Below are 14,660 nucleotides of genomic sequence, written 5' to 3'. Positions count from 1 at the left end.
AGATATGTTTTGCAAATATTTAATAGCTGATTTATGTAATGCATAACTCTCAGTAAGTCTGTTCAGTCTAGGTCTTGGTCAGACGACTCCATGTTTCAAATATGTCTCTGTAGTCCACTCCTCAGCTCTGTTTTGAGGCTACAGCTGCCAGTAGCATAACTTAAACCCATCTGCTATAAAAGGAGAGTGGATCTGATTCTGTTAAATACGTTTATATCCTTTTTAATCTAAACTGTGACACTTGTGGGACTGGAAATGGTGTAGGTGTGCAATGCCAAACCCTTCATCACAGGATCAATGGGATTTGTCAAAAAATGTGAAAAATATTCAATATTTGTGTTCAAAGTGATAAGTACTATCCGATAATGAGACAGCTTTCTTGAAGAGGTAGGGATACTCAGAGGGCATATTATAACCTCTTATGTTAAATCTATAAATGACCATCTTCACCACCCACTCCTGGCAAGAAACCACATTTGGCCGCAGACCAAACAAAAAGAAACGCCCCAGCATTTCCCACAGATGTCATGCCACAGCTACACAGACTGATTTAGAGAAGTTAGAGAAAAGTTAAAGAAGTTGTGGGTAATTTCACAACTGCAGCTGAAATTATGAGGTCTGACTGTCTGCATGGACGCTAATAACTTTATGGACGATAGCTCCAGAAAGCACACGGCAAGTGCTGCACACAGCTATACAATGCAGCAATGGAACCAAACACTAAATCAGAGATATCTTATGTCATCATGAGGTGTAAAAAAGTTATTTTGCTTCTTTATGAAATTGTGGCAGGACAAATTAGAATATGGTGGGCCACACCACAGTCTAATGGGAAATACTGCACCAGCTTAGCAGGGACTTTACACTGTGTATATAATAAAACTCACGTGCGGTCAGTAATGGAAATGTCTCTTAAATAATGGTGGTCTATCAGGAATGTTTTCTTTGCAATACTGCAAGTGACCACTCTGTATTTATATAGAGCTTTCCTAGTGCTGATGACCACTCAAAGAGCTTTCCAGTTTTACATTCAACCATGTACATACAGTGCATCTATGTGCAGCACTTTCTGTCTGAGAAGGGGCAATTTGGGGTTCAGTATCTTGCCCAAGGACACTTCGGCATGCGGACGAGGGAAGACTGGGATCAAACCCCTGACCTTCTGGTTTAGAGGACGTCCGCTCTAACCCCTGACCCATAGCTGCCATCTAACCCCATAGATTAACAGCTCGTTAGTTTCCACTAGCAAGCGATGGCATTAGCTAGCTTCTTGGCTAACTAAATGCATGAGGTGTTGAGTCCACTTGACGCAAACATCACACGCACACACACACGGCTCCCATGTCAGGGCCTGCCATTTTATTTTTTCTAGAGGTTCAATTAAAGGAGAAGTGATGGGGGGGGGGCACCTTTTATTACCATTCAAGTAATATGGAAATCAACACATTACCATGACGACAGATTCGCTGACTGAAGGTTGCCCACAGTGCAGTCACAGTCCTCTCCGGTGGATGAACTATGCATTAGCAACACTGGTCATAAAAACAGTTCAAGCACCTTTCTTTGACTTTCTATTACTTTAATTTTTCTATTTCTTATCAGCGGTTACAAATGAGAAAATCCGATTTATCAGCAGCTGGCTTAAACCTGCAGATAACATCGGCCAGCCGGAGCAGTCGTTGGCCTGTGCTCGTCGTGCCTGTTTGGTTTGAGGATCTCATTTCGTATCACCAGTGGGCCATCTGAAGGCAAACATCCACATCTCTGCCCCCGGAATGATGAAGGGGAAACGTATCTTGTTGCTGTGTGGTGAAGTCTTCTCTTGGTTTTGCCTCTCGAAACCCACTCGTAGCTTAGAGTCAAATGTTAAATGGTCTGTATTTATGTAGCACTATTAATGTCTTGATGGCCACTCAAAGCACTTTACAGTACAGCTTTTTGTCATTCACTCTCACATTCATACAGCGGCACTTTGTCTATGAAAAGGGTAAAATTGCGGGGTCCAGTTTCTTGCCCAAGGACACTTCAGCAAGCGGTGATGGGAACGACTGGGATTGAACAGCCGTCTTTCTGGTTAGTGGATGACCTGCTCTCGCCCTTGAGCCACAGCCGCCCCCGAGTTAATCATTTCCAGACCATTTACTTAAAAATACTATTCTGTTCTCTTTCTCACGTTGCACATTCCATTCACCAGCACGCACGACAACCCACAGCATTAGTAAACACACCGATGAGATTTATTTTAATGTGATTTTACATTCCACAGTTGAACATTTCCATTTTTTTCCCTCCTATTTTATGTTTACTCAACAGACATGTTACTGATGTTAAAAGGTTGATAGATCAGTTTTGGATTCAATATCTGTCCACAAAGGAAGTTGCAGTATCTCTGTATTGAAACCTCTTCATCCTCGGCCTCCCTGTCGTGGACTAGCTCAGACATGATGAGGTTTTCGGGTAGCTGAAAACAAAGCTGTTCTGGGCATTATGGGCTGTTATAGGTAGAACATAGTCTAACTGTTTGATGAGTCATGGTGTAATCTGACTTTCTAAGAGCATGCCTGTGTACTTCCCTGCTATTAGGTGTGTGACAACTCAGCTTTTAGTGGTTGTGACAATGAATTTGGTGTGATGCGTGAAAAGAACGTATTTAAACTTATCACTGCCTTACACTTACTCAAAAACGTTTTTTACCTCTGACATGTTGACATGACTAAAGGATTCATGAAGCTGGGAGTAATCCCCTTGACTATATGTGATTGTAGCCGACAGCAGTTAACAAACGGATGTTGAAGTAGCGCTCTGTTACCTTATCCAAACTCAACATGTCTCACCCAAGTATCCAGTCTTGTTTGGGGTGGTTTTGTTAGATAAAGCTGCAGACTTGGGTTGGGTTCCGGTGAAGTTATATTCAAAAATAATTTATTTGGACGTTTCTCTCTCTCTCTGACTGAGCCAATGGGCTGCATCCATGTGTGTCAGTTGTCACATATACATATGCAATGACCAATGTGGAGAGCTGAAGACCAATCCATCGCATTAGCCTGAAGAGCTGACCTATGGACCCCCACTCATAAAATGTGTTATTACGAAATCTCATTTCATCACGATTTTTCCATTATATAGCCTATATATGTACATATATTCATCATTTCAATTTGCTTAATCAAAGTAATGCAGGTTAGTTCAGTTTTACAAAATGGCTTGCTTTTTTTAAATCAGCTGCTCCAACAGTAAATTTCAATTCTGAAACCAGCAAATAAAAACAGAGCAGAATCCACAAACATCTATGAAATCAACAACTCCACAATCCGATTGTTCCATTTAAAACCAGACTCTCTACATGTTTCCTGCCTGAAATTCCCCATGTGGCAGTTAAAATAAATCCTGAAATCAAAGCTTGATGATTTGTAATCATAATTAACTACAGCCAGCACTTTGACATCCAGAGTGCTGATATAGTATCTGTATATTAGTACATAACTTTATGTCGTGGGTCATAATATTTGGTCAACAAATTTGGCAGCACCAGGATGCAGGTTTGAGCCGAGCCTATGCAGAACTTGACATCATCTTACATAAAGATGATGTTTTAATGAATAGCTTGATAACCCCACCCCCCCCCGTCCTCTTTATGTCCTGGTCTTGTTATACTGATTTGTGTGTGTGTGCGTGTATGTGTGTACTTAGTTCTTTGCTGAGGACGGTTTGGACAGAACAGCTCTTTAAATCCAGTACATTTAAAGTAATTTCATGCTCAATTGCATTATCAGCTTGTGTCCAAGGGAACATCTATGTTTGAAAAAAGAAACCCTGGCCTCAGTTGACTTGTATGGTTAAGATGATCAGTGGCTTTCATTCATTAGTACACATGATACATCTATGGGCTCCAACACCAGCCATGGTTGATGATCTTGTTTTTTGCCCATTACACCTTATTTGATTTTCTGGAGATGGTTTTGTGATGCTCGTCTTTTTCAGGACCATTATCAGAGATGATGACTTTAAATTGTATTATTTCATATTCATTATCTCAGGGAAAAGGTCAATTACACTGCTATGACTTCCTCATCATCATTATATACGTGATGAGATTACGGCATGTGTTGACCTACCCACACAGTTTATAATCTGTCAGTTAGGCTCTGGTGTCCCTAGAAGCCTCTCGCCAGGCGCAGAGATTCATCTCCATGATAAAAACAGACTGTGACAGAACATGCTAAACCCATTATAATGAAAAATTGACATCCTGATCACCAGAACACCACATTTGATGTCCCCAGATAGCACTATAATTACGTTATATATTTAAATCCACTCCCTCCGTCATACCTCGTTACCTTGGTCTCTAGCTGTAAGTGTCAGGTACAGAAGGGTAAGTGGTTTTCATTGAACCCCTTTTGTAGGGGCAGTCGCTACCTAAAGAAGCTGTGATAAAGGCGTTAAATCAACTTAACCGCTGTGTCCTGAAACACTTTGCTCAAATCTTTTCTCCTCCTCACCCTGTAGAGTTTCCTTTAGACCCCACAAAGAGCAGACTCTTGTCACTGTAAACTCAATTCTGAGATAAAACCACTTTATTTTATGTCTTTAACATTACTGAATACATTTACAGCCCCACCACGTTTACCTTTATCCTGCCTCTGAAATCTTTTTGCGTTGTTTGCATAGAGCCAGTCCTACGGCAAACCAACACATTCGAGAGACGTTGGTTTGTATGTACGGTATGTGATGTAACTGTGACCCATGGCTGCATGGAAGAAGCCAAAAGATCCTGTCCTTTCTGTCATTGAAGGTTAATTCAGGTCTGTTGCAACCTTGGGTCTTATTCTTGTAACTTTTGCCACTGCTCACTGAGTTAATGAGGAGATCTGGGAACATGGTAACACTGGACATGGTAAAAAAAAAACTCCAATACAATTCAAGAAATATGAACAGTCAGATGATCAGAGAGGATGGTAAGGATACAACAGTTAGGCTCTGTCCCATTTCCCCTCCCTTGGCCCTAACCCCAGATATGAAATGGGAGTGTCCCCCTCCAGATGGAGCCACAAAGGAGAGGGTAAGAAAATCTTGGGAACCCTAACCAATGTTATTACAGTGACTAACAATGTCAATCAATGTCATTATGTTAACAACCCTTATCAAACAACATTATAACAGTGACACATCTGACAACTGCAGGACAGATTGATCCATTCAGTCAGCATGTTATTTCAATGTAACATGAGACCCTTACATAGAAACTTCTGCCTCGCACTGAAAATGTTATAACACGAGCGGGGAGGTTTTATTCAAAATTCTTTTACGGGACACAGGAGTAACGCATGTTACACGTTACTCTCACTCAAACTGTTTACATGTTCGTTTTGACGGCATGAATACCGATTTTCCTGAAAGGCTTGTCACAGCAATTCAATGATACATGAATTTGCTACTGGAAAAAAAACTGGATATTTCTTATAGTAATCCGTTCGTAAAGCATTCAGGGATTTCCGTCTACCCCTTCATTTCAAGGGGGGGTCATGAATACACTAAGGGGTGTTTGAAGGGCTGGATGACCATTACCCTTACATTCAAGATTCAGATTCAAGATTCAAGGTCTTTATTGTCATCATACTCAGGTACAATGAAATTGTAAGAGGCTTCTCTCTCCAAGATATATCTATGTACAGGTGTAAAAAATATAGAGAAATGGGACAACACTACCCCTTCATGGCCAATGCGCAAAACGAAGGGGTGGGGCCAAGGGGTGCTGGGCTAAGGGGGTGAAATGGGACAGGGCGTTAATACAGTTTATCCAAACCATGCCCCAGTCCAAGCACTGTTGGCTCAAAGATGATATCTGACAAGAACATCAAATATCTATAGATATGGCTTCATTCATAATAAGGGCTTATACTCAATATATATATTTGTTATCCAATACGTTTTGGGTAATGTTTAAAAGTTAGACCTGGCTCATACACCGGTTCAGAAATCAAACTCAATGTACACACTTTACACACTGTCTGTCCTGGGGGATTATCATAGCATTGTTCTGGGTTATCCACGTGAAAACTGAAAGATGAAGATTTGTTACATGACAAACGTGAGCTTTAGATAGACAGTGTGGCCTCATATTGGATGCAGACCAGCTGTGATTGGTCGACTCGGTGACATGTCTCATCAATGTCTCTCAGCGGCCGGACAGGAACACACAAATCACCCTCCCTCTGCCTAAATCAGTTCAGCCAATCACCTCCTCCAACGCTTTCTTTCTTTTCTGTTCTGCAGTGGTTCAACGTTTCTTAACTCCAACTGCAACACAATCTTCAGATCCATTGTTTACATATTTGTCATACAGGTACACATCGAGCAGCATAGACACCACTCCAACAACTAGGGGTTTTTGCCAGTGTATTTGCAGAGCAACACTTATGTGTTACGTAGGTCCAAAATAAGGTTGAGACAATATGACCTACACCAGAATCTTTTTAAGCCTCTGTAACCTAGTATTGGAATACTCCCGGGTATTTTTTTAAACCAGGATGCAGAAAACGGAACAAAAAAACTCCAGCCAATCGTAACTGGAAGACAAAAATAAGACCCAAGTTGTATTAAATGGAATCCTTCTTGAGCAGAAGTCAGTTCAGGTTTTAGCTTTTAGATTGGCTACACTGTGGTTTTCAATAAATGGCTTTAATGGGAGAATTACAAAGCCTGTGATCTTAGGACCTTTCATTGTGTGCATTTTGTAATGTTTCGCTGGAGCTATTCTCCATTTGTGCCTTCTGCCAAGGCCCCGCACAGCAAGCTGCTGTATTTGGTCCTCAGTCGATTTACCCATTTATCGCATTACATTCATAATGCCTGATGTTTATAGAAATGGTCAAGGCAGTGCTTGTGTATGTTTTAATTTCTGACTGATGGGTGGTTGAGGCCAAGGGGAACGCTTGTTTCTTCGTCTCCAGTCTAGACGTCTTTTGACTGAGTAAGGTGAGACACCTTTGTAATGTTAACAGAACAGTATCAAAGCACAGGGTTTAAGATATTCGAGAGAAAACGCCAAGTACTCTGAACGACTGGAGCTTCCCCCGATTCTCATCAGAAGCAATTAGTTAGAGTCAGAGCAATAGAATACAAAGTTGAACATGCTGGCCCTCCTTATAACGATTTTTCTTTGTTTCCCGTGTCTGCTGAGAATGTCCTGAAAACATGACAAATTAGAAAAATCAGTTGGGTTCAAACAGGATACTGCATCTCCCTATTACACCTGTCTGCTGCTGCCTTTATACATCCCCAAGGCAGAGCTCCACTATGTCATTATGATCTTTTTTTACATTTTTTTTTTCTATAGCGACTTAGAAATAACCCCTCCCATTACATACACACATTCACGCGCACACATTTACGGTACCTCTATGACTAGAATGGAAAAGAGAAAATCAAAAAACACAACATTTGCTCTGAACGTACGCTCAGTCGACAGTTCGCTCAAAACAGGAAGGGTTCATTAAAAAGGCAAATACACTTTGAAGAAAAGATAATACATGTATAAAATGCTAAATGGCGTATGGGGTCATCAGACGGAATGGAATGCACCTACACAAGAATGAAAATGGTCCAACATGACATTTCCTGGTTGTTACTTCTCTGGAATGTTCTGTACAACAATGTACAACAGTCAAGGTCCTGGAGGTCCTGGAGGTCCCGGCTGCCCACATGTCCCACGTAACTGGAGGGACCTCAGAAGCTGGAATACTGGAAATGAATAGATGGCCTCTTAACGTGATCCCAGTTAAGCAAGTTATATGGTTTCATGTCTGGTCGAGTCCTTTGTGATTAATACCACAGGAGGCTCCAAGAAGAACGTTCCACAAGATCTTGGATTGATCAGACTGCTTCTCTCCAATACTGTTGATTCCTTCAGTTCTCCTCAATCGCAAGTCAACAGACCAGTTAACAGACCAGTCAACAGACCAGTTAACATGAGCTATACGCAGTTCACAGGTTCAACGCCATTGTCAATCACCTTTTGAGGTTTCGAGCCACTCGAGCTACAACCACTTACTATCATGAATTAGGTCTTTCAGTGTCTCCACGTATTTCCTTTGCAACCCTTTCGTGGTCATGGTCCATTTTATCGTCTGCTGCACAACAACAAAACAAGCACGACTTCAAAAAATGTGATAATATTTTGTCAGTTCTTCAGTTTTTTTCTGGTATTTTCAAGATAGCAGATCATCAAGACACCCATTTTTAAACACACACACACATTTAAAAAAAAAAAAAGATCTGGAACCAGGAGAGACTGGAGATGAGTGGATGGATGAACATGTTGAATAGTTTTTTCTGTTTCTTTGTTGTTGATCTGTGGGATGAGTCGGTCTTTTCTCACGGCTGCCATCTTTAGCAGACGGTGCCGTTCTCCTGTCGGGACTTGGGGCAGGTAGATCTGGGTATCGGCTGGACGGAGGGAGCCAGGGTGCAGAAGAAGCCGGCAATGAGGGTCAGGCCGAGGCCTCCCCAAGCGCAGAACATGGACCATCCGTAGCCATGGCCGATGTCATCAGGCAGGCCGAACAGATACCGTGGGTAACGGGAAAGCTCAAAGTTGATGCCGGCAACACAGGTACAGAGGGAGATGATGCAGAAGGTTCCTGCAATGACAGAAAAAGAGGTTGAAGGAGAGAAACGCTGTACATCAAACTTCTGTCTGAGTAAAAAGAGCAACCATTCCCCAAATCCAAATCTTTGACCACCTTGACATGAGGTATTAACAGGTCACATGCTGACAATATCCAACCCTGTCTCCTACCAAATATGTCTTTCCATCCATCCATCAATTCATCTATTATAAATGCCGCTTATCCTTTGAGGGTCGCGGGGGGCATTGGGCGAGTGGCGGGGTACACCTTGAACAAAATATATTTATACCCGACTATTGTTTTCCAATTCTTTCTGAATTAAAATTGGCTGGATTATGGTCACTGGCACTATTCTATCCCATCCAGGATAAGATTCCTGTATAGCAGATCATTTGTCAGGGTGATTGGTTTATATGAGCAAAACACTTGGTCACTGTTGGGCAAAGACAGGGGTTTTGGTTACATATTTAAATTGACACACATCATCTTGTGTTTTTAAATAAGCTTTGACCTTTTCCCCCATCAACAAGACCACCACATTTTCTTTACCCCAAAAAGGTCATGGTATGCTTGAAATCAACTAGCGTCACTCGTTTTAAAAATTGCCAAGCATTGAGACGGCTGTTTTATTTCATATGAACCAACCGATGGACATATGCCAGAAAGAGAGAGGAAACTCAATGAGAGATGAAGCCCACCCCAGTTTCATGCTCTTCTTGTTGATTGGCCACAAAGACATCCAGGTTACATTGTGTTATGGTCTGTTATGACCTAGTACAACCATAATGGTCAGTGGGCATGGACTCTTATGGTAGACCTGAAACAAATCATCATAATAGTTCTACTGGTGATGTGACATTAATTCACATGAAGTGTTGCCCAAAGTGCAAATGTGTTTGTAGCGGTTGCAAGTGGCCATACTGATGATAATGACTCTCTTCGATTTTTTCACATGAAAAGTGACAGAGTAAAAAAAGAGCCTCGGGGAGAAATTCAAACCTTGTCCATTTTCTCACCTTCAGACACACACTGAGTGGAAATAGGTGTGATTACTAGAAATAATCCTGTTTGCGCCGTTACAAAATACATTTGCAGCATTTTTCTGGCTCGTCTGAGAGATGATTCAACCGTCAATGTTTAAAGTCCATCCACTGCTGGAAATTCTCCCATGGACCACCCCCTGATGCTGTCTCTGCATGAAGTGTCAAGGACGTTTACTTCCAGAGCCCCGGTTGCCTTATATAATCCCACCCACTTCATCACTCTACTATGTCTGCATTGAACCGCTGTCGATTTTATTGGAGGCGTTTGCCTTCCTGCTTCTTCTCTGATGGATCTTTTCCTGAACCATCTTTGTGTAAAAGTGGATTTCTATAAAAAAATGGCCCCAATCTGACGAAACCACAGAAGCACTTACCCAGGAGATCACAAGACGACAAACCACCAAACCATTTTTTCAATTCTCTCCAATTCATCTGTGAACAAGTCTTTGACTTTGGATTGATTGTAGTTGATGCAGTTGGCGATGCAGACTAAATCTGGCCTCATTTTAGGAGCTCCGTGACCCTGTGGGCTGCTTTGCTGTGACTTGGCTGCTGCGGACTGACCCAGCCTGTTTTTTTTGTGCCTTTATTACCAAGCAACCATAATTGACTTTTTAATTGCCTGTTCATTATACAACTGTAGGGCACAGCACTAATCCAAGGCTGATCATAATTGAGTGTGCAGTAGCCTCCTGCCAAGCAAGGGCTGTGCAGCACACGACACATCAGTGTATATGTGAAGCCACTACCGGTTGTCCACTGCCAGTAAAGTGGGACACACGGGGGTTGTGTGTGTGTGTGTCTGTGTATGTCTGCTTGGGTGATGCATGGGCTAGACACACACGCTCATATACTTTCATCTTCAGACCTCGTTTGTTTTTATGGTAATGTTCCCACTTGCACTCGAATATGTCCAGGGGTTCTGTAGTCGCAGTCTTATTAACCATCTTGAGCTAATTAAACTACTCCAACTTGTATCGCAGGGATGATCACTCGATCGCGTTTTGGGCACAATATTCATGCGACACAGCTGGGAAACAATGAAATAGGTGTAATATTAAACAGAATGTACATCTTGCCAGGGTTTTTAAATAGAATTCCAATCCTGTGATGTTCTAGGAAGTTTTATGGTTTTAAGATATGTGTAATGAAAAATGGGTTATGTTAGATTAGTAATAGAAGGAGAGCTCAACACTGCACGTGCAGCGAGTTGGGGTTTTGCAGTTCCATCATCTTGTATCAAAATAAGATATTGTGGACATTTATACTGTGATTTCTCAGTTTCAGAATCGTTACACCCCTCAAATCTAATTGAAGAAGGTTCAAACCCCAGTTCATCCAGGGGCTTTGCTGGAGTTTAGTGTTACCCCCCGTGTCAGCGTAGGTTTGCTCTGGGCATTCCAGCTTCCTCCCACAGTCCAAAGACACGCAGAGTGGAGTTAGTTTAATTTAAGACTCTAATCCGTCCGTAGGTGTGAATCTGAAAGTGAATGGTTGCTATGCCATCTCTGCGACCTGTACTCCGCCTCTGGCCTCATGTCAGCTGGCATTGGCTCCAGCTCCCACTTGACCCTCACAGAATAAGCGGTATAGAGTCGTGTGTCTGAGGATGAGATGTTTTGTTGGCACCAAGACGGAGAAATGGAGGGAAACAACTGGCTTGATAAAAAAACACACCACTCAGCACCTCAAAAGATCAGTCAACAACAGTGTATCTTGTTTGTTTATTCTGTACACAAACAGACAAACGTAATAACAATTTTTACATGCTGTAACTAATGTATTTATTGGTAAACAACAGTCAGGTGCAGTGACTATATCACAGTTGTATAATACACACTAACAGTGTAGTTAGTCAATTTTTGATGACAAAAATCAACATACTCTGACTAAAATAAATATTGCAAATTTTTTCTTCAGCCGTATTTGTAATTATTCATATAATATATATATATAAATGTGTATCACATCTGACCAGTTCCTCCATCTCCATTGTTCAATCCGTGTGAGAGAAAAAGTTTCCACCAGCAAACTCAAAAATCTCTTGTTATTAGTCTGCACCACTGACTGTATTTAATTTCGCCACTTTTCCAGCAAATACTGAAAAGCTTATTAGAATTATAGAATTAATATGTAGCTCGAGGCTTAGAGGTTAAGACGCTGCACATGAACTGTAACATCACAGAAGAGGAATCCAGCCAGGGGCCTTTGGTGCATCTCTACTGCTCTCATTCCCTGTCATCCCTCCACTATCACCAGATAATAAGTGCATTCAAATTGCCCACAAGAAATAAACCTAAAATGGAAGAATTAGTATGTTGTCTGGAAGTGGGACACAAGTAGTGACTGTGCACAACTCCCTAACTCTTGTAAGGTTTGCTTCATTGAGTTTGTACAGAGACCAAAACCAAAACGGGAATGATTTTGTTGATCGTTAGTTTATTATAGTCCTAAAATATATTTGCCTGTTTGGAAGTGTCTCTCTCTCTGTCTCATTCTCTCTCTCTCTCTCTCTCTAGGTTTGTGTGTGTGTGTGTGTGTGTACAACATAACTCAACAACCCATTGACAGATTTTCATCAATCTTGGTGGGTGTATTACTTGAGATGATTGTATTTTGGAGCTGATCAGTTAGATGGTCAAAGGTTAAGGCCAACAAAATGACGGTCTGAAAAACATGTCCAGGATATCTCCTGTAAATAATGAGGAGTCACGTCTGAAGCTTATATTAATCAGAAAATCATCCCCATCATATGTCATATGATAACTGACGTCTTGGAAAAGTCACAATGAAGTCAGAAAATCATAATGTCTATAGTTAACAAAATGCATATACATTAACTTTTGCAACCATTAAGATTAGGGACACAATTGACAGCATTTAGATTAACCAAACACCGGTCATCATGTGGTATAGATGATGTCATGATGATGTTATTGTAAAATGACATTACTATATAAAAACCTATCTTTGCCTGATTGGGTAATATCCAAAGGGCACATAGTGGCTACAAAGAGTGGAAACCATTGAAGAATACGTGGCAGTTTGAAGGTGAAGACTGGGTTTTAGGGTTAAAGCTCAAGTTAGGTTTAAGTTGTGGTTAGGCATTTAATCGAGAGGAGCAAGGTTAGCGTTAAGGGCTAAGAAATGCATTACATCAATAACATGAATGTAGTAAAACGTGTGTGGTTCAGATTTGGGCATAGTCTATAAAGATATTACTCCTGTTGTGAGGACCTAAATCTCTTTACACACATCACAGGGACTTATCGTCCTTATGGGAACGGTTAAACTTACTCTAAAGTTAGACCTAATCTCCAGGGTACCAATGTCCTCTGAAGCCATGGAGACATGACTGTATATGAGTGTGTGTTGTGTGAGTGTGCATGCACACGTGACTCACCTCCCATGAGGAAGAGGAGACCAGCCACGTACTGCATGAGGCCTCGGTCCCAGCAGCAGCCGAGCACGCCAACGACCCAACCGAACAGGATGATGGCCACCGCCATGCCCATGAAACCTGCCGTCATCCGCCGCAGGTCTGGGGGAGACAACATGGGAGAGGAACACAATAAGTATAACACTTTAACACAGACCTGAACAGGACGTTTTGAGGAGAGAGAACATGACACACACATGTTCATTCTGTCAGAAGAGATAAATAAATGTGATAGATATCCGTGGGAGGAGGAGGAGGAGAACCCAACACCCTCAGGAGACCAGTACTGACACTACCAGACACACTGGTCAAGTTCTAATGAAAGCTGTGCAGATGATCCATTTTGACATGGTGGTTTAACATATCAAAACCGGGTTGTCCCTGCAAGTGAGGAAAAGCCTGTCTGTCGACGACACGTTTAAGTCTCAAATGATGTCACAGCAACAGTGAGTCAAATTTAAGCCGCAGACTTTCTCACAAATTAAACACCTGATGTCAAAATGTTTACTCTAACGCGACACGGCAGACGGTGCCGACCTGATTCTGCCTCCACCTTAGAACGCATTACGTTGTGTGTGTAAGTGCGGCGTTATGATTTAACATACACACTTTAAAGCTGCATTAAGAGTTTCTAAGTCTTTACAAGTGTTTTCTTCAGATGAGCATTGAGAAAACACTCCCATCGCTAATGTGATGAAGATCCGAGACCTGACCCCCCGAAGACAGCCAAGTTCAGTGGAATCAGAAACGGCTAATTTTGAAGTGCATGTCTGAAGTCTATGGAAGCTAATGTTGTAATCGATTTACTCTTGGTGTCATGGAGTTGTTACAGAAAGGCAGTTTTTACAGAAACTACTGATTATCATGAAATTGTGTGTGTGGGGGGGGGGGGTGTGGCCTGACCCAAGGAAGAAGCCATCACTTTTGGCGCTGATTTTTATTTTCTCTTTCTATAACATTGCGAGATAGGAAACCTCTCCAGCTATGTTCTCTGTACTTGATTCATATGTACATCACGAGCAGGTTATGCCGTATTAAAGCATTCCAGACCTGAACATTACACTGGATCCATGTTATATCAAGTGGCCACAAATTACGTCTGAAATGCTGTAGTCCTGCATGGCTTGGTACTCGGATATCAAAGATGATGTTTTCATTTGTGCGTGATCACCTGCAACTAAGGATCATTCTCTGCCCCTTAAAATAAACCATTTATATCTACATCAGAAGTGGGTCCTTTTCCACAGAACTGCCATGCTTCTATGGTAGCTCAGAACGGACAAACCAAACACTGGTTCTAGAGAGGGCCTTTCACATATTTACATCACCTGAAGGCCTCTGTAGGTTCTACTATGCTTGGAAGGGAAAGGCGAGGTGAGAGATATTAGTCCTACACACTGAACCTTTGAACTTTTAACTAGCAGGAGCATCACCTTCTGGGTGGACGTCTTGTCGGAGGCTGAAGCGCAGGAGAAGCGCGAGTCTAGAAATCAGAACTCCTTCAGAGACCAGTGTCCTTGAGCAAGACACTGATTCCCCAACTGATTC

General features: G+C 41.8%; 1 protein-coding gene across 1 annotated transcript in view; it reads right to left on the bottom strand.

The window, feature by feature from the left end:
• Positions 1–2,215: 2,215 nt before the first annotated feature.
• The window catches only part of tmem178b (transmembrane protein 178B), a 116,061-nt gene continuing 103,616 nt past the window's right edge, over positions 2,216–14,660 (bottom strand). Inside the window, exons 4-5 of the mRNA XM_035146845.2 lie at positions 13,077–13,214; positions 2,216–8,642 (exon numbers count right to left, since the gene is read on the bottom strand). Coding sequence (XP_035002736.1) covers positions 8,392–8,642; positions 13,077–13,214 — 389 coding nt within the window. The 3' untranslated portion in view covers positions 2,216–8,391. The remainder of the gene's footprint in view (positions 8,643–13,076; positions 13,215–14,660) is intronic.

The sequence above is a fragment of the Hippoglossus stenolepis genome, chromosome 22, assembly GCF_022539355.2.
Source record: "Hippoglossus stenolepis isolate QCI-W04-F060 chromosome 22, HSTE1.2, whole genome shotgun sequence".
In the NCBI taxonomy this organism is placed as follows: domain Eukaryota; kingdom Metazoa; phylum Chordata; class Actinopteri; order Pleuronectiformes; family Pleuronectidae; genus Hippoglossus; species Hippoglossus stenolepis.
Note: the sequence above shows the minus strand (reverse complement) of the source record. Positions and strands in the feature narration are given on the sequence as shown.